At 42.0% G+C, this 27,993-nt stretch overlaps 1 protein-coding gene across 5 annotated transcripts in view; it reads right to left on the reverse strand.

Annotated features, from left to right (window-relative positions):
• Window positions 1–50: 50 nt before the first annotated feature.
• The window catches only part of LOC125885582 (LIM and calponin homology domains-containing protein 1-like), a 33,971-nt gene continuing 6,028 nt past the window's right edge, over window positions 51–27,993 (reverse strand). The window contains exons 2-31 of one of the 5 annotated variants that reach the window (XM_049571239.1): window positions 24,428–24,498; window positions 24,248–24,317; window positions 24,048–24,154; window positions 23,930–23,960; window positions 23,722–23,832; window positions 22,102–22,229; window positions 21,818–21,888; window positions 19,790–19,991; window positions 19,409–19,615; window positions 18,484–18,789; window positions 18,030–18,293; window positions 15,124–15,381; window positions 13,545–13,901; window positions 13,093–13,419; window positions 10,887–11,228; window positions 10,695–10,733; window positions 9,797–9,926; window positions 9,528–9,685; window positions 7,895–8,540; window positions 6,640–7,113; window positions 5,419–5,521; window positions 4,958–4,983; window positions 4,654–4,767; window positions 4,378–4,470; window positions 4,051–4,288; window positions 3,857–3,956; window positions 2,806–2,880; window positions 2,582–2,690; window positions 2,320–2,422; window positions 51–1,494 (exon numbers count right to left, since the gene is read on the reverse strand). In XM_049571239.1, the coding sequence (XP_049427196.1) occupies window positions 1,469–1,494; window positions 2,320–2,422; window positions 2,582–2,690; window positions 2,806–2,880; window positions 3,857–3,956; window positions 4,051–4,288; window positions 4,378–4,470; window positions 4,654–4,767; window positions 4,958–4,983; window positions 5,419–5,521; window positions 6,640–7,113; window positions 7,895–8,540; window positions 9,528–9,685; window positions 9,797–9,926; window positions 10,695–10,733; window positions 10,887–11,228; window positions 13,093–13,419; window positions 13,545–13,901; window positions 15,124–15,381; window positions 18,030–18,293; window positions 18,484–18,789; window positions 19,409–19,615; window positions 19,790–19,991; window positions 21,818–21,888; window positions 22,102–22,229; window positions 23,722–23,832; window positions 23,930–23,960; window positions 24,048–24,154; window positions 24,248–24,317; window positions 24,428–24,498 (5,286 nt within the window). In that variant the 3' untranslated portion in view covers window positions 51–1,468. Of the gene's footprint in view, window positions 1,495–2,319; window positions 2,423–2,581; window positions 2,691–2,805; window positions 2,881–3,856; window positions 3,957–4,050; window positions 4,289–4,377; window positions 4,471–4,653; window positions 4,768–4,957; window positions 4,984–5,418; window positions 5,522–6,639; window positions 7,114–7,894; window positions 8,541–9,527; window positions 9,686–9,796; window positions 9,927–10,694; window positions 10,734–10,886; window positions 11,229–13,092; window positions 13,435–13,544; window positions 13,902–15,123; window positions 15,382–18,029; window positions 18,294–18,483; window positions 18,790–19,408; window positions 19,616–19,789; window positions 19,992–21,817; window positions 21,889–22,101; window positions 22,230–23,721; window positions 23,833–23,929; window positions 23,961–24,047; window positions 24,155–24,247; window positions 24,318–24,427; window positions 24,499–27,993 lie in introns of all 5 variants that reach the window. The other 4 variants (XM_049571238.1, XM_049571240.1, XM_049571237.1 and 1 more) reach the window with 4 other exon arrangements.

Raw genomic sequence — 27,993 nt, forward strand, 5'->3', positions numbered from 1 at the left:
TTCTTTTACCTGCCTACTTAATCTGCATTCTAATTAACAAAAGACAGATGTCATCCCATTTAAAATATTTTATTGATAAACATACACTTGCTATAAAAGACAATGAACTGAGCGCTCTGTTCCTCTGAGTGATGAAGACGCTGTCAGGTGTTCAGACCGAGGCGATGACACACAGAGGAGAGAGGCGTTCAGCTCAGACTCTGGGGAGGCAACACTTGTGATAGAGGCAGACGAGGAGAGATTATAGGAGGACGTTGTGGAGCTGTCATTATAAGGAGGAACAATTAACAGGGAAGCAGCAAATCACTTTGTGTCATTGGTTTAGCTCATGGAAGAGGGGGTGGAAGAAAAGAGCAGGTGATTAGAAGATCCATTTGAAATGTTTTTTGCTGGTATGGAACTGTGCTTCAAGTCAGATCACACATTGCAGTCGCACCTGTACATGCATGACCTCATACACTCACGCACACACACACACACACACACACACATGTGCCAAGACCCAGAGGTCCGTGTGGGTGTGAACAGCTCCTGCACATACACTAGCCCTCTCGCATTCATTACATAAGGCACTGATTCGGATGTAGTCAGTCTATGAGAATAAAACAATGGCTAAAACATCTTAAAGGGAAAATATTTAAAAATCCAAAGAACAAGTATATAATTAATAACATGCATTCTCATTCCTGTAAAATTAATTATAAAGAAAAAAAAAAGCTTGTGTAAGTTAGCGAGATGCCCAAAAAAAAAACAAACAAACAAAAAAAACAACGGAAAATATCATGATGATGTACAACATACAAGAGGAAAGTTAAAGTTCAGCTGTCGAGACGATAACAACGTACGTCAAACTCACACTACGTCATCTGAGCAATACTCACAATAACTTATATATGTTCTTCTTTCATGCAAAACTGTAAACACAAAACCCAAAAAAAGGATGAGAAAGTATGATGATGATGAGTAAGGCATTGTAATGGTCAAGCTACTTCCGGTTATCCAACCCAGACCTGTCACATGATCAGTGCAGAAGCAGGGGTTAATGAGTCAAGACTTTGAGACTGATGTGCGGTGGTTCAGCGTTCAGCGTTAACATGTTATCAGATCCTTATTTTAGTGTCTAACTGTGCTAAATATGGATGTGCAAAGGTCTAAACACGTTGATTTGTTTGATTACATCCATGCTACACGTATTAAAATGTTAAAGTGTATACATGTGTACAGTTAATAAGCACACACACTGTTCTGTATGTGCATGTGATGTTGTGTCACTCAGTCTGCATGTCAGTCCAGTTTTTGCTCTCAGTAACATCCATAAAGCTGTTTGTGCAATTCATGAGAAAGATGATGATTCCAAGAGTTTTCAAGAGCATTCCAGAATTTCCAGGATGTGAGTCAAAGTTCAAGAATTCTTCTACGTCCAATCACTGATGTGGACAGTGGGGGCTTCCAGTTCAAATGTAGGTCATCATAGTGTGGTGGGCTGACCTCTGCCTGCAAACACATGGAAATATGTCTGTAAAACGTCTGCTCTCTTAACATCTTAACGTATAATCAGGTTGTTTAATAACACTGTTTCTTGTCAGAGTCACTGTGTTAGACCCTTGACATAAGGACATTAATAACATGATGCTGGCCCCTAACCCCATTTTATAAAGGGTCTAGTTTAAAGGGACAGTTCACCCCCAAATCAAAAATACATATGTTTCCAAATAACCCCGTGGAGGAATCCACAAGAAAAGCACTGGAGCACTCAGATCACTTGTGATGAATTTATTAATGACTAACGTTTCGACGACAACTGCACTTTGACTCCGATGAAGACGCAGTTGGCGTCGAAACGTTAGTCACCTTGCTGTGAGCAGTTTCATGTAGGAACTAATTTCTTTCTATCAAACTACACCCACGCAGAGGGAAGCAAGCATCTGCTCATGGACAAGAGGCTCATGCATGTGACAGTGAGAGGTGGAAACATTTCTAGCGCCCTCCTCAGCTGAGCTGTAATGTTAGCTTGCTCAGGGGTGCTAGGTGAGCTAGCAGTAGATTCACACTTCCTTCTGTGCGGTAATACAGTTACCTGTGTCCTCCTGTAAAAACATAATTGACATTTTTGTATCAAAAACTACTTCCACTTCATAATCCTCCGTCACTATGACGACCAGCTGCTTGCCACATCCTTGAATGTGGGTTAAGGAGCTCGTCAAGTATTGCATGCCCTTTGTTTTTTCTAAGGATGTGAATGTAGTTCATGGGGGATTCTCACAACTAATGTGCTCTGTATGTGTGTGACAGTGTGTGTGTCATTGTGTGTGTTCTCACCCCGAGATGCAATATAGCACTCATGACAGCTCAGCAGTCCGTTACGAATCCGTACGTCAGTCCCTGTGGTGGCGTCACCCAGCTGCCCTTCACACACTCCACACTGAGAGAGACAAATACAGTTGACTATTAACAACTCTGTAAACTCTGTATATCTTCAAATCCTTCACACAGAAGCCAGAGATGCTGCTTCTGTGTGAAGTAAAATGAAGTATGAAGTACCCAAATTAGTGTGTATGTGTGTACCAGAGTAACACAGTACCTTAAAACACTGTATGTGGAAAAAGAGTCCCAGTGTATCGATGATCATAGCAGCTCCTTTTCCCAGAGGCTGAGAACAACCAGTACACAGTCTCTTCCCACTAACACACCTACACACACACGCACAGGATGAAAACAGATATTAACGCATCTTCACTCCATTTAACAGAGAAACTTAATTTCTATCAGACGTGCAGTTGTGTATGTGTGTGCTCGCATCATTACCTGCTGGGTGAGGGAGGCTGAGGTGATGAAGGGGAGATCTGCTGTTTGCTTGTCACGGCGTCATGTGATTCAGACCTGTGGTGAGAAAAAGACAGAAAATGAAATTTTCACACATCCAAAATATTCGTAACATGTTTTAGATGATTGCTGTTTATACATCAGAAAAGTCTCTCAGGATGCAAAAACAAAATTTACATTTTTGTCATCTGTGCTGTAGAGTGCTGTAGCACTATTCAATGAGACATAAAACACATTCATGCAGTTCTTCCAGCCATTTGCTCTCCATTAAAATCTTGGCATTCTAATCAATAAGGAAACACGGATAACTTTTCCACGTGTGCTGCTATTAAATTAACGTAGCAATTTAGCATTAGCATAATTTAGCATTTACACATGATTGTCACCTTTGTCCACAGTGGCCCCAATTTAGCAAAAGTTAGACAGTCTTGCTTTCACTCACAATTACATCATACGCTCATTCATTTGCTACCAAATTAGCTGGAATCCATTTACACAGAGAAGAGCATTTCAGGACGCTCCTCCAAGAATTGCCACTTTAACGTGGTGGAGGGATTTGCGTGTACCCGTGATCCTGGGAGCTGTGTTGTCCGCAGCTAATAGCCCCTGGACGGGTCTCCCAAGGCAAAGTGGTTGCAGGGGAGGGGCCAGACTAAGAGTGATTCAAGAGGACGGTGATGACTTGGCATATTCGGACTTCCAGTACCTTGCCCAGTATGGGGACACCGGGGACACTCCCCTGGAGCTAGACCTGGGCGGTAACTTGCTAGCGAGCATCTGGTGGGTGGGCCTTGGGACATGGGGCCCGGTCAGGCTAAGCTTGAATAATTAATATGGAGCTAGCACCCTGTGGGCCCACCACCCACAGGGACAGGAATCAGGGTTGGGTGTATTGTGTGCCGGGCAGCAGGCAGGGGCGGGGCCCTGAGTGTGCTGATCCCTGGCACTGCAGACTTCACATACACTCAGGACAAAAATGCAGAGAACCCTAAAAGATATCATGGTGCATGCACACAAAAGCATCCTTATATACCGTTTAACAATATGTGGCTGGTTCAGCTGAGGGTTGCGGTCCAGAGAGGCCGTCTTCCACAGTTCCTGTTTCTTTGAAGGTTCACCGTCACCTGCAGAATCTATAAAAATAAAGACATAAACTTTTATCTCAGAAACTCTGAGACTACACTCTTGAACTGAAATTGAAGGAGCGGTGCACACACATTAATATACCTCCTGCATCAGCGTGTATTTCTGCATGCATCTCACCCTGGAAAAAATGCAGCTTGGATGCGTGCTGATCCTCATTCCCAGGGGAGGGTCTTTGGCTGTTTTGCTGAGCAGGAACATTTCTTATTTCTGTCTTGTTGTTTTCTGGAGTTGATGGAGTCGTCCCTGTCTGTCCCGACTGCTGGTTTAATGAGCAGGTGGGATTTAAGGGTGTCACAGTCTCCTCCAAGATCTTTCTCTCCTGGAATTTGTATAAACAAAGTAAAGACACAACATATAAGACACACAAAAGCAGCGTGTGATGATTTGTCAGTCTGTGTGTGACTGTACCTCTTCATTGTGCTTCCTCTCCTCCTCCTCCACCTCAAGCTGGGCTTTCTCCCACTCCTTCTTCAGCTTCTCCTGCTCTCTCTGGTATTGCTCCTGCAGAGAAACACTGCACATGTTAAATACTGCATGCACCAGAAACACACATATGACACACACATAAACACACATGTATATACACAAATATATAATATACACACATCCAGTACACCCTGTGCCTTCTGTTTTCTGCTGAACATTCATGGTGCCATGCATATACACACCATTCCACCAGTGTACCTGTAGGAGGCGCTCCTGCTCCTGTTGCCAACTTTCCAGGCGTTTACGCTCCTCATTGGGGTCCCAGACCCAGTGATTAACACGTTTAGCCAAGTTCAACATGGGGGTCTCAATCTAACCAGACCCGACCGACAATCACGCACACACACACACACGTATACGGACCAAAAGGACAGAAAGAGAGGAAAGGTGAGAGGACAAAGTTTGACTACAGCGACTACTGGAGACGAAGGGTCAGGACAGGGTCAAATCTGAGAATGAAGGAGAAACAGAAAAAAAGATGGAGATGCTTGGAGATACTCACAGTCACACTGCTCTCCTCAAGCCCCTCTGTGGCGGAGAAAGACACAGAGACACACATCAGTACAAATATATATCAGAATCAGCATCAGCTTCATAGGCAAAGTATGTGTGCACATACAAGGAGTTTAAGGCTGGATTTAAGTTGCTCCGGATGTACTTATACAGATCAAATTATGGGAAAAAATAAACAGACATACAGCTAAAAACAAGGATAACAAAGCTGAGCAAAGATATAAAATAAAAGACAGAAATGAACATATAATAACATATAATATCAATAAACACAGAATGAACATATAAGTAGGTGAAAAAAAGGGTATATAAATACATACAAAACATGACTAACATGTCTACATGTAAGTCATGTAAATACAATCACTGCAAAAGAAAGAAATTATACAGAATATCTGCAGCAAAAATCATGTTGTAAACTATAATACATACTATAATTTGCAGTGTTACCTGTGACAGTGGGAGAATATTCGTGCATGCTGTTTTGTGATGTAGCCAGCTGCACCTTGTTCTCCTCCACTGGACTCCCAGATAACCCAGGAGTACCGTTGACCTGAAAGTTAAAAATTCAACTACATGAATAAAACATTAACTGGAATAAATCACATATACTTTAATTATTGCTGACAAGTTTCAGGTCCCAAATATGCAATAACATTTTTTATCTCCTGACTGTGTTTTCTTTCCAGGCAGTCGCTGGCTTCAGTTCATGTAAATGCAATATTAAAATCAAGCTGAGGAGACTGGAAACTTGCTTTACATAGGACATCCATCACAGTGAACAGCTGAGGGGTGTTTCAGGTCAAGCTCATGTCTCTGCACTGCGAGCTAAAACATATTTTATAAAGTTCCTAGACAAAAATTATATGTTACGTACATAATATTGCTGTTTTAAACGAAGTGCAACTGGCCACAGATTTGGGCAATAGCCAGATTTCTTGTCTTTATGTTTTAATTCTGAACTGTATATCATATTTATTGGTTTTATCCTGCAGTATGAAGTCTAAGACAAATTTCCCCATGGGCACATTAAAGTTTTCTCTCATCTTTTGTCTTTCTGTTAGTGTTTTCACTTTGGGGTAATAAAGATAATAAGTAAAAATCTCCTCTGTTTCGGTGTATTCATGTGCTTCCAATACCCAAGTCAGCTGCTGAACTGCAACCTTTTAATGCAAAACCTAACTAAATTCACAATATCCTGTTTTAACAGCACCCATGTTACTTTCAGTTTGTCCCCTGGGTTTCATTTTCCACTAACACAGCTTGTAAATGGTAAGAAGAATCGAGGGCTGATGCTCGTGTGGTCTCAGGTGTCAAGACTTTCCATAAACACTTGAATGCACCAGGATGGCAAATCCATGAAAACAATTCACTCTTTATCTGTAGTCCATGCAGCGATGCAGTGATAGTGCAGCTTTGGCAGAGAGTAAAGGCGACAAAACCACCTTTCACAAGCTAATATGAAACTCCTGCATAGTGTATGGAAAGGAATTGAAACCTACGGGTGTCTGGATGGTTAGAAAAACATATTTACTCCAGACTCAATATAAAAAATAGCTGTGTCCTTTATGAATATGGTCAGCGGTAGTGTAAAGCATTCATTATTTGAATTAAATGGGCTAACACACAAGAAACGTGTTCTGTTCTTAAACATGCCACTTGTGACATTACCTGTCCATTGCTGTGGATATCCGGATGATGTGGCTCCACATGTGTGAGCTCTGTCACAATAGTTGTCGTGATAGTACAGTTTCGGCCTCCAATCAGGGAGCTGATGGCCGAGCCTAAAGACGAAGTTGGTTTTTCTGTCTGTGGAGGCAGCATCTGTGGAGGAGGCGTCTGCTGCACCGTCTCCTGATTGGTCGTACTCTGCTCAGAGGGAACATCTTTCTCTGTCTGATTGGAGGGAACGTCTTTCTCTATCTCTTTGGAGGGAACGTCTTTCTCTGTCAGTGTGCAGGGAACATCTTTCTCTGTTGGTTTGGGGGGAACGCTTGTTTCTGTATGTTTAGAGGGAACAGCTTTCTCAGTCTGCTCTGAGGGAACATCTTTGACCTCCAGTGGTGAGTGCTGTGCAGAGATAGGTGGAGTGGAAGAAGATATATCCTCCATCACATCTCCATTCACTCGCACCAACCCGTCCATCTGAGTGGGACACATGCATAAAGGTCAGGATTACGGGCATAGTTTGATTTTTTAATTCAACATTTCCTACATAGTGAGAGTCACACAAACTCATGGATGCCATTTTTATGTGTCTACAGGCAGTTTGAAGATTTGGTAAACTTTTAGCAAACTCTGTTGAACTCTTCTTAACAAATGTCTTTAGAAATAAATACAAAATTCTCTAATTCACAGTGTCGTTTGGGACTACTTCTTTTAAGTCAAATCCACAACATGCTGGAAACTACTGTGCAAACCAACACTGATGACAGAATATACGGAAAAATAAAACCATAGATAAATGGAATGGGCATGGTCGACCACATGAGCAGCGACCAGAAGCCTAGTCTGGGAACTAGTAGAACATTCTGTAAGTACACATATGTGTTTTCATCCGATGTGTCTTGTATCCACTAGAAAGTGGATCAGAGGTTTGACCTTCAATTATTTTATTTTGTTGTGAGAAATGATCAACATTAATACGTGAACCACATGTTGTTCAGTAAGATGAGCACTTTGTCTTTTGGAGAAGCTGAAAGATGCATTTCTGCTTTTTGAGGGAAGTTGATTGTTGTTGCCAGTGACTTATCATCAAACACACCTTCAAACAGCATGCAGAGAACTAAAAACTGCATCCATGTCACAGAGCAAGAAGTCAAAATGTTAAAACATCCTCAATACAACAGACACCTTAAGCATAGGGTCACTGAAGTGGAACAACAAAGTATCAGATGACGCTGACTGACTGATATGGAGCCCTCACCTTGACAGGTTTGTGTCCAGGCTGTGTGTTCCTGGGCTGGCAGTAGGGCTTGGCTGCCAGCAGGGGGACGGGTCTGGGGGATACAGATGGAGGGGAGGGGAGTGTGTGTACAGGCTGTGAGGTTTGAGGTTGCACTTGAGCAGTCTGAGGCGGAGTGTGTTTGGTTTGAGGCTCTGCACCTCCTGTGATCGGCTGTTCTCGGTGTGTAGTTGGAGACTCGGTTGGTTTGGACTGAGGCTCATTCAGTTCTAGTGACTGAGGTGGCACGCTTTCTGAGTTTGTGATTGGGCTGAGTGGGCTGCCAAGTGTCGGGGAGCTGGGAGAGACAGAAGCTGATGTCTCTTGTTGAGCAGTTGGATCTGTTTCCATCTCTTCAGGGTCTGTGGGCGTCTGGTCTTGTGTAACAGGTGGCTCTGGTTTGTACAGAGGCTCTGATGTTTCATTGATAGGTGGTGTTGTTTTGTGCTCCTTGTCCACCTTAATAAGGTCGTGTTTGGGTTTTGAAGTGGATCTGGGCAGTTTCAGGCTGTCCAGTGTTGCGTCACTAATGGTGAAGCGAAGAGCGTATCGTTGTAAAACCATGGCGGCCTCCTCTGGAGTCGCTGCGTTCCTGTAGGCTTCACACAACTCTGCCTCTCTGCGCTCCCTAGGAAAGAAAAGGAAAAAGAAAGAATGAAGTGTTTCAGGTAGGAGTGCTGCCATGGAAGCTAAGGAAAGTACTGGTGTGGACGGGGGCTGCAGCTAAACTTATTCTAGCCACAGAAAACAATCAATATCAGTTCAAGTGTACGCTATATTTAGACTATCTTCCCTTTCAGGTTCTCTACCCTTCTGTCAGACAGCTCTTTCAAACGGGGAACTATAGCCGTTATATATGCTCTCCTCAAAGCCAGACTCCTTTGACAAAAATACTCATTTTACCTTGCAGAAGATGGGAGTTGCTGGTCTACCGCTGCCTCAATCAGTTAGTTTAATCCGTGTTGGTGCTCCTGCCTGATTCACTAAACTGGGGGCATGCTTACCATCATCTACTGTTGGCAATACACTGACTGGAGTACCTCATACAACCCCACTTCAAAATATCTGAACTATCCCTTTAAATATCATCTCATGTCGAAGGGATACTTTGACATTTGTCAACCAGCTCTGCATCATAATAATGTGGGTAGTATGTGTAAATGGACAGTGGTAAAATTTCCTCTATCTTGCAAGCGCCCAGATCTTGGGCGGTTGCTTCAACTACAGATTGTACTTCCACATTAGGACACAGGAAGTATAGACGCGAATCAAAAGAGTGACCTGCCCTGCTCTCTCTCAAACTCAGACCATACTCTGCTCAAACAATAAAACTAGGCGATGCTAATGAAATATAAGATATTCAGGCTTACTGTTTAACTCTAATTCGAGACTGTTTGCTACCAGCTGGTCGCCACTTTGTTTCTGGACAGGCAACTTGCATTATGTCACCCACCAGTGCATTCTGGTAGTTTTCTACCTCTTGAGCAAAAGCAAATGCTACAGTCATTTTTTGTTTAGTTTTTGTATAGTTTTACAAAAAGACCGTCTTTCAAGCACTAAAATAGTACTTTTTTGGACATGTGCAAAATTACTAAGGCCTAAATATCATCCTTACTTCTCCTCTACGATCTCTTTGTAGGTCTTAATGCTTTTCCTCTTATTGCTTTCACTTCTCTCCTCCTTCATCCTTTTCTCCATCCTCTTTCTCTCTTCCTCTTTCCTGATCAGTTCCTGCGATGCGCTGCGGCGGCGATTCTTCCAGCGAGCCAAGTCCTGTCACAGGTTCACAGTGTCACATGGTGGCAGTCTTAATTTAGCATAATGCTACTGCACATTAATAAAATCAAGCTAACATTCTCAGTTTAAGTATCACAAGTCTCTTACATTTTGCCAGTGGTCGTCATCTTCCTGAAAGTTGTTGTACTGTTCGTGCATGCGCTCATATCGCGATTGGCTCAGTGGCGGCAAGTGTCCCACCTCATCCTCGTTAAGCATGTCACTCATACTCACGCTCCTAGAGAGGAAGAAAAAGACAGTTTAATCTTGTTTAAATTACTGAATGACTTGACCCAACATATTCACTTTGTCCAATTTGGCTCTGGAAAACTGAAAATATTGAATCTTAATTCAGTCATTGTTTGTCAGCTACTTCAGTAATACAAATTTCAAACAACATATGCGCGGTTATATAGAAATAATAACAAACATTAAATGATTGAAAAGGAACAGGGAGGAAAACAAAATGCTCCCTTTCTCAAAATGGAAAAAGTAAGACACACTCAGACACAACCAATATCAGTCCACTAACACAAACATTACATTGTCATCCTTATTGTTCTTTTCTGTGTGTAGTGAATTTATATTAGTTGTGTATGTGTTGTCCCACACCTCCACACAATAACAAAAATATGTCAGGGTGTTTGCGTAAATTAATCACAAAGAAATCAAACAAGCAACTGCACAAACTTAAAAACTCAATTTATTTAGGCAGGCCAAACACATTAATTCAACTTAATAAGGGAGTAGTTAATATTAGTGTGTGCGTTTTATTGAATGACGAAACAAACAAGCAAAAACAATGCAAAACAGAATGACATTAAGATGTCAATAAAAAAGCAGGATGTTAATAAGGAGTCATGATGTGACAATGCAGAGCAATGAGTATAATGTTAGTGAGTCATATAATAATATATTTTTTGGACTGTACTCTTGAAATCGAACGTGCACAGCGTGTACATTGTCGTCATGCAGATGTTCATCAAGGTTCACGCCGAAGACTTACTCAGTGTCCTCAGACATAAAAGCAACTCTCCGGCTCATCCTAAAACAGTAACAGATAGAGTGGATGAGAGGAAACAGCAGGTGAGGGAATGGGCAGCAGCATTAATGCTAATGTAACACTTCAGACTGGATGAGAGCTAAATCTGAGAAAGGGACAGATGAAGACACAAAAGGAGCTGAATGGGAATCTCACATGATGGGAGGTAGATTATCGTCATCCAGCCAGAACGGTTTCTTTCGTGGTTGCTCGTTCACGTCCTTCTTTCTCTCATCCACCTTTTCCTCAGCTCTTTCCTCGACACTCTGCTTTTCAAGCTCTGTCTTCACTTTAAAAGTCTGAGCATGAGCAGGACTGGATGGAGGGGTGCGCAATGGAGAGGAGGGGGGCTCAGTCACATTTGTGACAGAGGTGTTAGGGATTGTCATGTCTTGCTTTCCATCCTCGTCCTGTCTCTCCCTCAGCCCTGCACGCTTACAGAGAATCGGGGCTTTGGAGGGCAGGGCTTGAGGTTCTGCTGCCACGGTAACACTGCTGCTAAAATCCAGTGACAAGGTCAAAGTTACCAGGAAATACTGATCAAAGGGTAAATCAAGACTGCATCACAGACAAGAGACGACTGCAGCTGATCTCTGCTCAGCTCTTCAGTTTTAGCTAAGTTCGATGTCTTACTCACGCCTTATAGTATCTAGTCATGCAGATAGTTTTGGTTTTATCTGCAGAGGTTGTGAGATATCAGCAACATCCTGAAAAGAATTGTGTTTGAGCAGCTCAAAACATTGAACAATTACATATAAAAGCAACATCTTACAGAAAATGTTAGTTTGGATAATGAACAGATCTCACTGTGATCAGTGATTATTGGAAGTTCTTTTTTTCTGAAGATAACACCCCTATGAAAACTAATGACAGCAAGTTGGATTACGGAGAGAGCAAGGGGTCATTCTTTGGATACGTTTTTTGTAAGTCCCCCTTCTGTATTCAAGGATAATACTAAATTGCTTGAGTACCCCAACTAACCACTTATGAAAATTGTTCGACAAACTGACAAATAACTTTCTTATGAGCAATAAATCAATTAATAGATTGATAGTTCAAGCCATATTTACTTGTGTCTTTGGCACTTGCAAAGTTAAAGAGACAGATATCTCATAACCTGGGAAATAAAACCAAAACTATCAGTCTGGCTAGATAACAGGTAAGTAAAAAAAAATGTGCTTTTGGCAAAACATAATTCACCTTTTTACAAGTCTGTGATATCCTAATAATGTCCTTGAAAGATTCTTGGAAATAACAATGTCATTTGGTACAAGTAGTAAGAGGGAATATAGAGACAATGTTCAGTTGGTACATTGCTGGTGTGATATTTTCTTGAGCACACAACATATCAACTAAACATTCATCCACATATTCCACATATGCAGAATGGAGAATAAAGGAGTTTGTAGTAAATGGATGGTGAATGAATACTTTACTTGGGGTTCATGGAGCACGTTTTTATTGGGGGTGGGGGGGTAGCCTCGCAAGTTGCTGTTACAGTAAATGTGTTGGTTGTGTGACTGTGTGGCTGTGCTGATGTTGTACAGTGAGGAGACAGCAGTTAACACTGACTGCTAACTTATTTTGTTGGTTTGTTTATTTGTTTTTGTGTTTTTGTTATTTTATGTGGGGACTGCAGATGGAAACTAGCTGTCAGCTAAATCTGGTGTTATGCATCTCTCATTGTGATTCAAGATTAATGTTTATAACACATAGTCACTGTTAAATAAAAAAAAAATTATCTGTATAATTAGTACCAAGTTACATAGTTCTTTCCCCAAAACCTACAAGGAAATTATTGGTAATTGCTTTTAGCTTTGTTTGTAATTTGGGCAAACGACCCCAAGAATTTAAAAAACGAGAGAGCAGAGTAGCAGCTGTGTCGCCCCTAGGTGACTAAGCAGTGATCTACACTTTAAATACAAAGATAACAGCCGTTCAGTACTCAACTAGAGCCCAACAACCAAAGTCATAGCAAACAAAGTCAAGGTTAAACCTCAACAGCAAAAAAACAAAAGGCCAGAATCCAAGCACAAACTTCATCAAGCCATATGAGAACCATAACTCCAAGAATCCAATCCCAACAGCAAATCAAAGTCGACTGGTTCTTTCATATACAAATAATACAAATGAAACCACATCAAGCGTCCAGCTGCAGGCACTCAAACATGGAACCAAGTCAACATCACACTTGGGTCAGGATCCACTATAAATCATCCACAGAGATGTATTAGTGTTAGATCTGCAGGCCATTTAACTTGTAAACATAATCAAACCTTCGTCTCTGCCAGTAAAATATGTTCGTTAGTTGCAGTAGTTGGCCGACACCACAATCTCTTCATCATTCAAACACAGTAAATACCTCTCACAAGCCATCTTCTCTGTGAGTTTAGGTCTGCTGTGTAGTGGCTTCATTGCAGACACTGGGGCAATGTTATATTTAACTGATCCAGGCACTGGGAGGAACTGGTTGAGGGACTGGTTTGTTCTGGCTGCACTCTGTTTTTGGAATGATCTGGTCCTTCGTGCCATCATATCATCCTTCTCCAGGTCAGGCAGAAGCTCATTTTCATCGTACTCGTCATCATCATCATACTCTCGTTCGCTGTGAGACGTTGCTCGGATGACAATCGTGTCAGGATGCGGTTGAGGTGTTTCCATGGGAACTCTGGGTGGCTGCTGCTCAACTCTATGAGAGAAACTCCTATAATTGAAATAACTAAACATCATGTTGGAGAATCTCTTTGAGGATGCAAACCACACCAAGCGTGTTAGTGCCTCCGCACACTGTTAGACACACAAATCTCAGCCCACCTGACGTTCAGGTTCTTGCTCCTGTCTGCCTGCACTTTCCTTTTGTTCCGCGGAGCAGCATCAGTGGTGACCTCCCCTTGTGTGCCGCGCTTAGTGCTGGGCAGAGGCAGGAAACGGTTGTAAGTCACTGTAGAGGCGCTTTGTTTATGGAAAACTCCCGTCCTCCTCGCCATCATGTCGTCTTTCCGAAGATCTGGGATTCTTTCCTCTTCCTCCTCATCCTCCTCCTCTGCTCTCTGTTCATACTGAGCCAGACGTGCATCCAGCTCAGCAGCAGTAGGAGGGGTTTCAGGGGTGCAGGGTGGGAGGTCAGCAGAAGGAGGGGTGGGTTGATTGAGGTCAGCTCCATCTACCTGCCTGCGAGAGCATCACATAAAGCTCAAACTGTGGCAAAAAGGATGGAAACTATAGTCTTAAAATCCAGGCATGACCATGCAGAACAGCAGGCCACAGGTGGCCACCAAGAGCACAGAACACGGATCGTAAAGAAGAAAAAATGTCAAACTAAAAACCAATCATGTGAGTGTCTTAGCAACAGATAAAAAAGGGTTAGAAAAAAACATGCAAAACTAATGCAAATCTACAATAAATAAGAAAAAATAAAAGACCTGCTATGACATTTTAAACTCTTTGACCATCAGAGCCACATGAAAATCTCCACCAATGAAAGGTTTTGATACTGATACTGAACAGACATCTAAGGAGAAAAAGGTTTACAGAATCATTACAGAAACACATGGAGTGGACTCTCTGTAGCCCAACCAGGATTTCTGCGGCTGATATATTGGCCAATATTTACATTAAATCATGATATAAATAAACACGATAAGAATAGCCAAAACTTGCCAACTTGCCAGTGCTCTCTTATCAAATATGTACTGAAGATATCGTTTGAAAACTACCTAAAACATATCTTTTTACTTGTCAGCCCATCCGCAGTTTCTTTTTACTTGCATTTACATGCCAGTTATAATATATCTGCAATGAGCTAATATCAGCCGATTTATCGGCCTGGCTGATTTCTATACTTCTACTTGTCACAGCAGCATGTACATGCATGCATGCATGTGTGTGCATAGGTGTAGATTTCAGGGGGGATGTAGGGGACATGTCTCCTACTAAAAACAAGACAGTAGAAGACGACTTTAATTTTGACAAAATCCTAAAAATTGATGAAGACAAGGCACAAACTGGTGCACAAAAATTCACCAGAATGGAGGGAATTAAGTGTTTGATGCTAAAAATGTTCTTGCGGAGGACCCTGTTTCATATGTGTACCCCCCAATGTTGAAACAAAACCTACACCCTTGTGTGTGTGCCTGTGTTTCCTATTAAAACTACAAGCAAATCAGCACAATGCAGAGAGGTGCATCCAAACGACCTCATTTACTAATTCAAATGAGCCTGAAATGTGAAACATCTTTCAAAACGACATGGACAAGCAGTTTACTTAAACCATTTATTTAGTAATAAACAGAGATTAACCTAGTTATCTCTCAATACAGGCCACACTAATGCAAAAAGCTTTGGATTAAAGCCACTGTTGCCTAAGATGTCTTGTATTTGGCCTCGTCCATACCTGCGTTCCCGCTCTGAAAGCTGGGAGCCCAGGCCAATGGTAGGCATTGCTACAGTTGTCTTGGAAAGGAGTCGTCTTAGCAACTCCGTCTCCTCCCCTTCACTTGACGTGACTGTGTCTATTGGCTGCCCGATCTCAGTCACACCTCCAAAGGTCACAACTTTGCTGTGACCTCGTCCAGCCTTTGCTGATCCGCTGAAAGGACTTCCATAATTTTTCTGCAGACAAGCCTGACACACAGGGGCCGGGCTAGCCTCACTGTAGATGCAATCTCACAGATGAACACAGGCGTACAATCACACACAACACACAGCCAGCAAAAGGGCAAAAGAGGGTGGAAAAGAAACCATGAGCAATCAGAGACAGAGGAGCAGACTGTGAGGACAAAGGAAGAATGAGGTGGAAATGATGAATCAGACAGGAAGTGTGGATGGACAGAAGAGCACAAAGCATGAGGTTATGCACTAAAATCCCTTCAACACATACGTACAATCACAACATAGCCCCCCAAGTTTTTTATCTGTTCTAGGTAGCCATATTTTCCCGGTAACTGCTGCTCCACTGGGAACACAAAAAACTCTTTATCCTATGTAATGACATCAGCGCAGAGACAGAAAAACAAAGCCGAGGCAGTGCACACAGCCAACAGTCGCCTCTCTTTTGGTCACACACACAGAGTCTCACACACACGGGCCAATTCCCTGCTCTGTTTCAATGCCTGTCAAAGAAGACTGAGGAGGCCTGAAGTGCACAATAGTGAGGAGAATAAACAAGCAGATGAGAACATGGGGAGCAGCAGAGAGAAGAAGAGAAGGGAGACTATCTCTGAGGGGATATATGGCTGTTTACAAAAGGATACACAGGGCCAAAGACAAACAGAGCTGAAACTGATGAAAAACTGACAAGCAGACAGTGGAAGTATATTTTAAGGCTGTTTTCAGATATTTTTGACTGTGTTTCAAACGATAAAAGATGAAGAGGAGGCGGCTTAAAGGTCCAGTGTGTAGGATTTAGGGTGATATATTAGCAGAAACAACACATATTAAATAAGTTTTCTTTAGTGTTTACTATTCTTTTATACCCAAGATTGATCCGTTTATCTACATTGGGAGTGGGCGGACGTTTCTGGATATCACCATTTTGCACCGCAATGTTCCTACAGTAGCCCAGAACTAGAAGTCCGTCTGTGACAAACAGTATCGGCAAAACACTGACTTTTAAAGAGAAACTGCTTTATTTAATGTTTTTGCCAGTTTTAATCACTGTGTCTGTTTGTTTGGAGAGGAAGAGCTATGGCTACAGCTTGACTAGGCCATTTAATTGGGCTACTGTCCCTGTCCCAGTATACAAGCATGGGAGGGGAATCAATTTATTGACCTAAGTATGTCTGACTAAGTGGCTATATGCCCCCCTTTCAGCTTGTTATTATTGGACCTATTACATCACAGACCAAACAATCGACAAACAAGTTAGCTACAGTTAGCTAGCAACAAACTGGTATCATGGTGGACAACTTTACAGCTCTGTACATCACGTACGTGCTATACGTTTTGCTTTTTGTACAGATGAAATGCACGCTGGATGTAGATTTCGCCATGTTGTTAGTAGCTTCTTCTATTATGCATTTAATGGTATTCGACTTCCAGATAAAAGCCTGGGGCAGAAACTGTGGAGCTTACGCAGAGCGTCTAAGCCAGTTTGGGTCTGAACTGTATGCATCCAGGAGTAATTTGAATCCCAATCACATTTTCTGAGTGTGTTAGTCCAACTTTGAGAATTTAGTATGATTTCAATCAGACTAACACGTTTACATGTATTTTAAAAATCCAGTTTTAGTCGCACTTACACAATAAATCAATTTTCTCTAATGTCATGTAAATGTTCTGACTGGAATTCTAACCAGGAGAAGTTTCAGCTGGTTGCAATCTGCAAGGTTGCAAAAAATCACTCTTCACATTATAGATTAACCTGTTGATATCTTTTGATTACAAAGTCAATAATTTAATGTGTAACATGTTAGAGAACAGTGGAAAAATACCCATGATGATTCCCCTGAGCCCAAGGAGACAAATTGATTGTTTATCTGTCTTAATAGTCAAAACCGTGACGATATCCTTTTTGATATAAAACAGAAAAAAAGTAGCAAACTCAAATATTTGTGAAGCTAGAACCGATGTTTTTTGGGTATTTTTGTGAAACAAATGACTTGGAATAACAGGTTGACATTTTGGGAAATACACTTATTTGTTCTCGTGCTCTCGTGGATGGGAATATTGATGCCACTGTCACATGAAAAAGTAAATAGGAAGCTACAGAGGGCTTCTGCCATAAGCTGAACTCAGCGCAAAGACTGGAAATAGGGTGATTAAAGTCATGATCCTGAACTCTTCCAAAAAGTAACTCTTTGGAGTTTACTGCCAATTAGTGTGAACAATGATCAATGATGCTGAAACTAAAGATGCAAAAAGAAAAGTAAAAGTTAAGTAAAGTAAAGACGGTGTTGGTTTTTATTTTACTGCTCCACCTCGTATGCATTCACAAAATAAGCTGTTGTTGCAATGATATTTGGACTTCTGAGACAGAGTCATGAGTCTTTGTCACTTTAGACAATGTGTACTGACGTGCAGCACTTTGGTGAGGACTGAAGTCAAGTCCCCTGTGTATTTAACCCACTGTTTGTGAGGGTTTGAAACAATATTTAGGCTGGGCTGCAACTTCATATGAAAGTCTCTGCAGATTAAAGATCCTCTCCTGCCTGTAATGATCTGTTTCAAACTGAAAGTAAAACTAGAAGCACAAACACACTGCACATCCTCCCAGTCATTAACACACCACACACTCAACATCCAGCAGCATTTAAGTGCTTTGTACTGCATGTGTGCTGAAGCAGAGAGTGTGATGGGCACCTGGGTTCAGTCATCTTGAGTCTCTCCCACTTCTGCATATCTGCCTCACTAATGGAGGCAGTAACAAAGCTCACTGGTCCATCCCTGTGAGGGAGGGGCTTACTCTGAGCCCGCCTCCGAGCCAGGTCATCCTTCTGCTTATTAGGCATTGCCTTAACCTCTTCTCCATCTTCCTCCTCATCCTCCTCTTCCTCATGGCGAGGGGTGGATTTAAGGAAGGGGTTGTCTCTGCGTGTAATGATGTCAGGGACTGCTTCCTTTTCACTGTCCAATCACAGAGCCAGTACAACGGCATCACACAGCACGCATCAAAGTGGAGCACACACGTCAAACCACAAGTGACCACAACACCCAAAGAAGAAAAAAAGAGCAGGAACATGGAAGAGGATATTTAGCAGTGAGTTAGAGAGAAGATGGAAGAAAAACGGCTCCACACACACAAACACTGGCTAACCTGATCTCCTTCTCCTGCAGCGTTTGCTGCGAGGCTCGTCTAATGCCTTCCCAGCGCTCTCGGTCTTTGTCACTACATACAGGTGGAGGGACAAACTGATGCACTTTGGGAGCGACGGGGCCGCGAAGAGCTCGTCTGGATGCCAGGTCATCTCTCTGAACATCGGGGACTTTCCTCACCTCTGCCTCCTCTTCTGCGTCAGAGGAGTCCAATGCAGATTTGTTAGAGCTCAAAAAGTCATTTTCGCAGCGAAGGATGATGTTTGGGGATGGTGACCTCATTTCCCGGTGCTCCATTGTGGGAGGGCTGAGGTTGGAGATGGAATGTCGTAGAAGGGTAATTTCAGACATTATTAAAAATCCATTGTTGCATGTTGTGAGCAGAGGTGGGGACATGCAACGTTCAGATTTGACATTCGTCCACAAATACTGTCATATGGCACAGTCCCGTTGATTAGTCATACTTTACAGGCAAATGTATGACTGTGTGCGCCAGAGTTAACACACCAACCAGGGAGCAATTCATGACCATTGAAATCTAATATTGACAACTGACATGATGTTAATCAACCTCTTCCAGATGTGGACCACAGAGAAGTACCAAGCAGTTAGTCAGATCTCTACGCCAACACAAAACTAATCATTAATGAGCCAGTTTGCTGCAAACAGACAGCTACACAAAACCAAACATCAAACCTCGGCACCAGTTTGAGTGCAGCATCACCAAAAAAAAACACATAAACAGAATTACCATCATAACAATCTGTTAGTGAACATGACCAAACTGTCAAACATCAGCACCAGTGTGAGTGGAGCACCATGAAAAAAAAACACACACAAACACAATTACCATCATAAAGATCCGTTAGTGAACACGACCAAACTGTCAAACCACAGCAGCAGCTCTCATGCCCCTCCTCTCTGACCTGCTGTAGCGAACGGCAGCAGGCAGCACTTTAATTCCTGCCTTCTCCAACATCTGCAGCCTCCTCTGCTCCACCGATTCCCGGGTCACCTTTTCCTCTTCCTGTTTTACTTTTTCCCCATTGTTCTCAAGTGCCCAAGTGACAGTCTTAGGAGTTTTGTGGTGTGGTCCAGTTTTTTTAGGCTGTTCTGGAGTGGCTTGGGGGTGACTGGGGAACAGTGTGCAATGGCAGGGAGAGATTAGGAATGAGGTAGTTTGTGTGTCTTGTGTGATTTACCTTTTCCTTCTGCTCAGTTTGTCTATTTTTCCAGCACTTACTAACTTGTGTAAAATGCATGAGTTGCATCTGAATTATCTATTGTGCTGCCGTGATGGTCATTACCTCCGCTGCTCTCCTTCCTCTGTGTGTGGTTTTCGGCGTGGAGTTGGGATGTAGGAGCTGGCGTTGGTTCGGTTGGGAAGAAACTGGTTAAAGGGAATGGAGCATCTTGATTCACTGCTGGCTGTCCGTCTGGCCAACATGTCATCTTTTCGCACATCTGGCCTTCTGCTGGGGGCATCGGCCTCTGAGTCGCTGCCTCGCCCTGGGCAACAAAGAGCAATGGAGCATAAAAGAGAAAAGAGTGAAGAAGGTTAGAAAGTATGTCAGGAGTTATTTTTAATTGGTCCCTGCATAATAACCTTTACAAACGCTGTTTGATTCTCAAGACAAATTAGCTCCATGTTACACTAAAACTTCATAACATCTTCGATGCCCATTTGTTCCATGTCGGTAAGTGCAAACATTAAAAACATAAAATGGACCATGGCATGTTTATGTTAAGTTTTTAGACACTTAAAAGCATTTTGAATGTTTACTGTAACACCACGGAGTGAAATCAGCACTACATTTGTTCACAGGAATGCCCTTCCACCACCTTAATTAAATTTGTAAGGACTGACAAGGCAGTTATGTGTCAGGCTGCATGATATGAGGAAAACATGCACTAATGTGTTGAATATTACAATAACGATATTACATATGATAAAAACATGTTAAAGTAGTCCACCTCTCTGCTGCTATTTACTGCTGAAATAAACAAATTGCTTGATGAATTAATTATTTTCATCATTCCCTGAGTATAATATCATGTGTTTATCATGCATGTTGACATTATGATGACAATAAGACAACGATATATTGTGCAGCCCTAATCCTAACCCTTTCCTATCTCAAAATGAGGGTTTTTTATGTGAGTCCCTTTGGAAATTTAACAGTATTTTTTTCGCTCCATTAGAACCACTGGTCTTATTTTTGTAGTTATGGCCTTTATTTCTATTGGTAATAATAACAAGTTAATTGCTGAGTTAATAAATAGGGCAACTTTGCTACAAAGAAGTCAGACAGGCAAGAAACATGACCACTTGGACATATTTTTAACAGAGTTCTAGGTTAGTCATATTTTATGGAGGACAATAAGGGATTAATAGCATTCAGATAAGCTGCTGGCTTGTTTACAACCTGTCGGATGTTCCAAAATCTTTCAAAATCTCTCTTTCAACTTTTAGTTGAGTACAGAGTACAGTGTTCACATAACTGATAAAAATACTTATTGATAAGTTATATTACAGCAGAATTATGCTTTAGATGTAACTGCAACAGCATTATGTGGGCAGTCAGTGCCAACTTTTCGACAAGGTTATTGTGCATAAATCTATAAAGTATTCTGCAAACACACATGCAGACAGAACAGGACAATTTATACCCTGTGTCCATCTTTCCTGTCGGGTAATAAATATTACTTTGCAAAGCAGCACACTGTCTCTGTGACCTCCAGAGTATGTAGGCGACGAGTCTATTCCCGGCTCTGGAATAGTGTTTTTCTTGTCACCCTTCTGCACACATATTATACTGTCAACATAAAAGAAACAAACAGGATGCCTGTGATACTGCCCTCAAACACACACACATACACAGACTGACATGCGACAGGCAGGATGTTGACCTCAGCCTGTGTTTCCCAGGTCTAAATCTCTAGTGACTGCTACTCAGACCAACAGCTGCTGCATCTGGGGCGCGCACACACACACACACACACACACACACACACACACACACACGCAGTGTCTGAGACGTTCAGCTGTTGTCCACAACCCGCCTGACTGGCCACAAGGTTAAAACCCCAACATGTTAGAGAACAGCACTCAGACTATTTATGGATGAGTGGGTTTTGTGTCGCTGCTTTAAAGGAATAGTTCAACAGTTAGAGAATTGTTTGCTTTATTTCTGAGACTTAGATGAGAAAATTTATATCCACTCTCATGTTAATACGCAAAGAAATGGGGCGAGCTTTGCATAAAAACTGGAAGCAGTGGGAAACATCAGCTCAGAACTTTCATAGAATTTGAGAGACATTTATCAGAAACCTACCGTCACTGTTGCCTCGATTCACCACATCAGGAGAAGGGCTGTGCTGTGAGCGGGAGCCGAAGGAGTCCAGACTGTCAAAATCAAGCAAAACAGATGAAAAACATCTCACTGCAAAGTCACATGTGGGGTTCCACATTAGTAAAATCTGTTGTGATGTTTGAATTGAGTGTCTGAAATCTGAAAATGTCAACAGCTGCCTTTAAGTTTTCATCAGTCATCTGAAATACCCCTGGTGTGTTCGTCCATGTATTTGTTGTGCGTATGTGTTGACAGATGTCTCCCACCTGTCTAGGGAGTTGTCTCGAGTGTGTCTTGGTGGAGAGAGAGAGTCGCTCCTCTCAGAGTCCCAGCAGTCGTAGCCGCTGTCTCTCACGCTGCGCTTCTGTGAACTGTCGCCTCCTTCCTCGCTCTCCTACAAAACATACGCAAACACACATCAGCCGTCAGGAAATGTGTGGAAAATGTATCAAGTAGGAAGAATGCGTGAGGAATCTCATTTAAGAGACAACACACAGGTTGAAAAAAGGGCTGCAACTAATGATTATTCTCCTTATTGATTAATCCGCCAATTATTTTCACGATTAACTGATCAATCATTTCTATAAAATGTCAAAAAAATGTGAAAAAAGCTCATGACAATTTCCCAGAGCCCTAGTGACTTCTTTATATTGCTTTTTTTGCTCCAACGAACAGTCCGAACAGTCATAAATGACAACAAGGCGCTTTTTTGTAATTGTTTTTTCTGAGAATGAAGGTTTTTGCTGCAGTTCTTGCGTTGTGACGCGCCTCGAATTTCTCTGCTCTAAGCACCGGAGCACTCTGAACTCCTCCAGTTCGCCTCACGTCATCTCTTTTTTTGTCATCTTTTTCACATTGTCCAATCGGATGATTTGAGAGGTGGGTCTTCTGTGGTGGTCACAACAACGAGTTTACAGTTGGTAAACAATGGAGGAGAAACTGGTGGTAGTGGTTGCTGGATACCCAGAGCTATTCGATAGACAGGAGGTTGTCAAACGGCCCCCGAGTCATCCTAAAATATGCCTGGAAACGGCCATCATTGAGGCGAAGCTCCTGGACCAACTGGTGGTACTCCCCATGATCCACCCTCTTTTTTAGGGTCTCATGTACCCACACAGATCTCCGTTTTCCTGTGCCCAACAAACTATTTACTGATAGCCTCTAACCCTCAACCAGAGCTACAGCAAGTACCCTCGTCCTGTCCATTTAAGGAACTAGATACTAATTACAGTCAAAAATACCTAAAAATAATGGTAGACCGATTACACAGGAAGGTTAGGTTAATAAGGAGGTGAGTCCATGTTTCCCTGGCAACAATAAAAAGGCACAGCAAGCATTTTTTTCCACTAGCGGCATTCAATTTTAAAAAAAGGCAGTGGTGCGCGCCTCGCATTTTGCGATAGGCAAAATGCTCTCTGTGTGATCAGGGCCTTAAAAAGTTAGACCCAGCAAATGTTTGATATCTTTGCTTGAAAAATGATGATTAACGCAATTAACTTTCTTTTGATCGACTAATCTCTTAACGACTAATCGTTGCAGCTCTAGTTAGAGAAATTGATTGGAAAGCAAACTGGGAGCAAAAGAAACAAAAAGCCAGGTGCTCTTTGTTATTTGACTTCCCATTGATCCAACAGATAAAATGTTCACAGATTCATCTTCCTAAACTCATATCCTGTTTCTCTTTCTGTCTCTCCCTGAAATAGGAGTAGCTGTGTTGTAACAAAAACAAAAATGTGTTTGTCTCCTGTCTCGTGTCTCTCCTGCACCCCAACAAAGACAGGAAACTAACAAATCTATCCCCCGCACCTCCTCCACACCACTATCTGTCTTTCTGTCTGTCTGTCCCCCCTCCTTGCTCTGTCCTCTTCTCCACCGTGCACACTCACCACCTTCATTTGAGCTAGAAGCCCTTCAAACTCCTTGAGGTTGAGAGTAGGGCCGCTGTAGGAGGCGCAGCCGCTGGCAGCCTTCCCAAGCCAGAACACTGTGTTCAGCACCTGAGAGACATAGATATAAAGGGATTGATGTATATTCATAAATGCTAAACACGCTGCCGTTGAAGATAAAGCAAGAAAAACAAAAGAAAGGTCTCACATTTTTTAGCTTGCGGTTGCAGTCAGAGTCCCTGAGGAGAGAGAGAGGTGTGTTACTGTTATGTGAGACTACATTTAAATTAACAGGAATAAAATACCACACACTAATGATCATTTACTTGAGGTTGGCCCGTATGGAAGTGTCCTGCAAGTCCCCGGGGTCAAACAGCTGGGAGCCCTTCAGGCCCAACTCCTCACAGCCCCGCAGGAAGACTGACAGGTTGTCCTACAAGACAGACAGCAGGAGACCACAGACAGTCAGACTGACGAACAGACTGGTTTACTGGGATGAATGTCACTCTGGAGAGTGTCCTCTTACCAGCCCAGCGATGGGGGTGGGCAGTCTGTTGATCTTTTTGACCAGCCCTGGTTTGATTGCACTCAGCAGCCTGAGTGGAGGAGGGGAGAGGCAGAGATTTATTGAGTCTTAGAGGAATTTATGTATGTTGTCACTACTTCAGATATAAAAATCTGAGTGGGTTTAGTGTCACAGGCTTACTCGCATAACAGGATGCCGTTCTCCAGTCCGCTGCGGAAGTCCTTGTCTCCAAAGCTCTTCCCTGTTACAGCCTGGGGGGACAGGAAGAGGCAGATGTAAAGGAGGTCAAGTGGAACCATGGCTGCAGCAGACAGCTATCTTTATTTTAATTATTTTTATTTTTTAATTTAATCTGGGTTATTTTCCAAATAATTAACTAATTGTTTAGCATATAAAATAATCACTACAAGTTTCATTTTTGGCTATGCTGCTCTTTTTATTGGTGTCATAAAAAAAAAGATGAAAACAAAGTATTGTGCAGATATAAATACAAAAAGAACAAAAAATGAATCATTGTTCTCGACAACTGATTAATCACTTAAGTATACCAAGTGTAAATGCCAAACATTCTTTGGCTCCAGCTCCTTAAATGTGAAGATTTGCTATTTTTGTGTGTTGCGTAACATTGGAAATTGAATATTTTGGAGGTTTTAGAGAGTTAATATGACTGAACAAGCATTTTGAAGATGTCGTTTTGGACCCTTTGTACTTGTGATGGGGGTCTAATTGAAAAATAATCAACACATTAACCATATCAATAATGATGGCTGCAATATCAAGTGCAAAAGTGCTTGAAGTCTGTTGAATTGTGCCCCACTGTGTCCCTGACAGGGGAACCTGCTGCTGCCCAGTTCACCCTTCCCCCAACATTTTTTGCTTCAGTAGAAACCAAATTAGATTGACGCCAAGCCAATGACACACTGCTCTGTGTCCTCATTCCATTTTCCCTGATTTAGATGCACGCAGCCACAGCCTCGGCGAACGATAATCTCAATCCTCTAACCTGAACTCCAATTTGCAGCCTGTCCTGTAGGAGGAAGCTAACAGTGACATAGTACCACAGCACCAACCCACACACATGCACTGCTTTCTGGAGCTGTTGTGTAACCAGCAGCCAAGGATGAATGGAAAAGAAGAGGGGTTTGACTGTTTAGACTTTTAATCCAGATTAGCACAGATTATAGTTAGCGTCGAAACTGTTAACTGTGGGCACACACTCTCGCTGTGTCCACTGCTCATATACAGTGTGCTCCTAAACATATAAACACTCTAAGTCTGAGCCAATGTGTCGGTTTTTGTCTGCAGCTGACCGCAGATAATAATGCAAAGTTATTTTGGTGGCAAAATATTTGAGTCCTTCTGCTTCTTCTTCTTCTTCTTGTCAGCTATATTTTTGGTGAGGATTTATTTTCTGTTTCTTTATGTACAGTTCTCATGCACACACAGAAACACACATACACACACTAAGTCCATCTGCAGCTATGAAAACAGCCTATTGTTTTATCATTATGTAAGTGATGACCAGATGTTTCCCATTGGCATCTCTTTCTTTTTCTTGTCTTTCATCATTCTGCTGTCACACACTCACATACACACAAACACACACATGCTGGCATACGTCATGTTTATCAAGGTTTGACTCCAGGCCTTTGAAACATTTACAACATGGTCATGCATAATTTACTGACCAAGGAGAGTACTGTATTGAGGGAGAGCAGGATGAGTATGTTTGTGTTTGGTGTAAGTTGTGCATGTGTGTGTGGTATGCAGGACACAGACAGTGTGTGAGGAGGGTGAGGGTGGTTAACAACTGGTTATGTGTAAAATGCTGAAACTGAAATACAGCAATTAGATAAGGTGACTGACGTGAGCATTCATGTTTTGGATGAAAAATTTAAGCAGAGGAAGAAAGTCTGTCATGAGTGTGTGTTAAAAAGAAAGACAGTGTGTATATGTGTGTGTATGTGTTAAGTGAGCATTCAAGTCTGCTACAAAGACCAAACTGAAGGCCTTTGGGGTATTTCAGCGCCAGCGACGGTAATTCGACCCTCCCTTGCTCCCTCTCAGTCCCCATGGTGGATTGCTCTGCTCAGCTTGGGTGAATGGCAGCAGCAGCTACCATTTAAACCCTGAGGTGGGATTGTGTGTGGGGGGCAGAGGAGAAGCAGAAGTAGGCCAAAGTACCATTTACTTTATTTTAACAACTGTAACAAGATGGAAAGAATGAGAGGTTAGAAAAATAGAAAGCAGGAAAGGAGAAAAATATGCAGTATATCAAGTTAGCGGTGCAATTTCTAATAAGCATGTGCCGTAATGCATTTGAGCGACAAAAGCCAGGATCTGCAGGCCCAGAGAAGTGATAATAATATGGGAACATGCTGCTGCTGCTGCTGCTGCTGCTGCTACAGTTTGTTGTTTTATTCCACCGCCAAAGAGGTTATGTTTTCAGTTTGGTTTGTCTGTTTGTCACCAGGATTTTAGAAAAACTACTGACCTGATTTTCATGAAACTTCTTGGAAGACTGAAGCATGGGTTAAGGAAAAGCCTATTAAATTCTGGAGTGGATGGGAATCTCGGGGTGAAAACACAAATTATTTTTCACTTTTGTTAAAATTGCAAAATGTGGCATTTGGCCTTGGCAGAGGTCTGAGATCTAGGAGTGCCCGTCTAGTGTTATACATGGTACAGTTAGACTATCTCCTGAGTTGACCCTAAGGTCATAGCCACAGGAATATGTTTAATATTAAAACAGCACTGTAAAATGAAAACAATCTCCATGCACACCAGCATTTTAGCACTGTTTCAGGAATAATCTCCATCCATACTAACACATATGGGCATGTGTGAGCCAGTGTAAACAGGAAGCAGATTCAGTCACAGTCTTGTGTGGTGGTTTGCTTAGTTACAGAAAGTACTGTGGAGATAGCGAAAAGTAAGAGCAGAGATTTCTCTGCTTGGATCAGCGATGAGGTGGAACGGTTGCTGAAAGTAAAATGAGTGTAAGGCAGTCAAGGCGGCAGAAAACAGACTTGGAGTTGTTGCAAATAAATTAGAACAGTGCCAGCATTAACCATTGCTGGAGGAAGCCATGACAGCAGAAAAGAGTGACGCCACCCACACAACAATGATAAAGTCACAAAAGGTACGTACATCTTGGCTTTACACATTGTGACTGATAAGACCCAATCAGGAAGCAAACATGGGTATCTACATCATCGTTTTCAAATGTCTCCAGACTAAAATTGCAATGCCAGAGTTTTCAAAGTAAACTATAAACTAGAACTAGAAAGGCTTTATTGTCATTGCATAGGAATACTACAAAATTAGGTGTGACACTCAAGTGATGCATTCCAACTCTTCTAACCATTAGGATTAAAAATTTTAATTTTGTTGCATGATATAAAGGATCTTTCATACATTCACACTTTGATTCTTTGTCCAGAAACTGTAGCCTGATATGAATTATATCCATTCTGGTTTTGTGGCTACACAAGAAAAACGTTTTATATGAAAATAACAGAGAGCAGTATCATCACAGACAAACATGGCTGATAACAGAACTTTTGGTTGTCATTGTACAAATTCAGCAAGGTCATTTATCAATGCCAGCTACCATCTTTGTTTGGAATACGAAATGCAACATGATAAAAATCCAAATAATGTATTGATCAAATATGAAAATGGATAATCAGACTGTAATACTGACGTAACAGAACAGGGTACAGGAACTTAAAGTGTGTAGGTTG

This window comes from Epinephelus fuscoguttatus, linkage group LG3, assembly GCF_011397635.1.
Source record: "Epinephelus fuscoguttatus linkage group LG3, E.fuscoguttatus.final_Chr_v1".
NCBI classification, from domain to species: Eukaryota; Metazoa; Chordata; class Actinopteri; order Perciformes; family Serranidae; genus Epinephelus; species Epinephelus fuscoguttatus.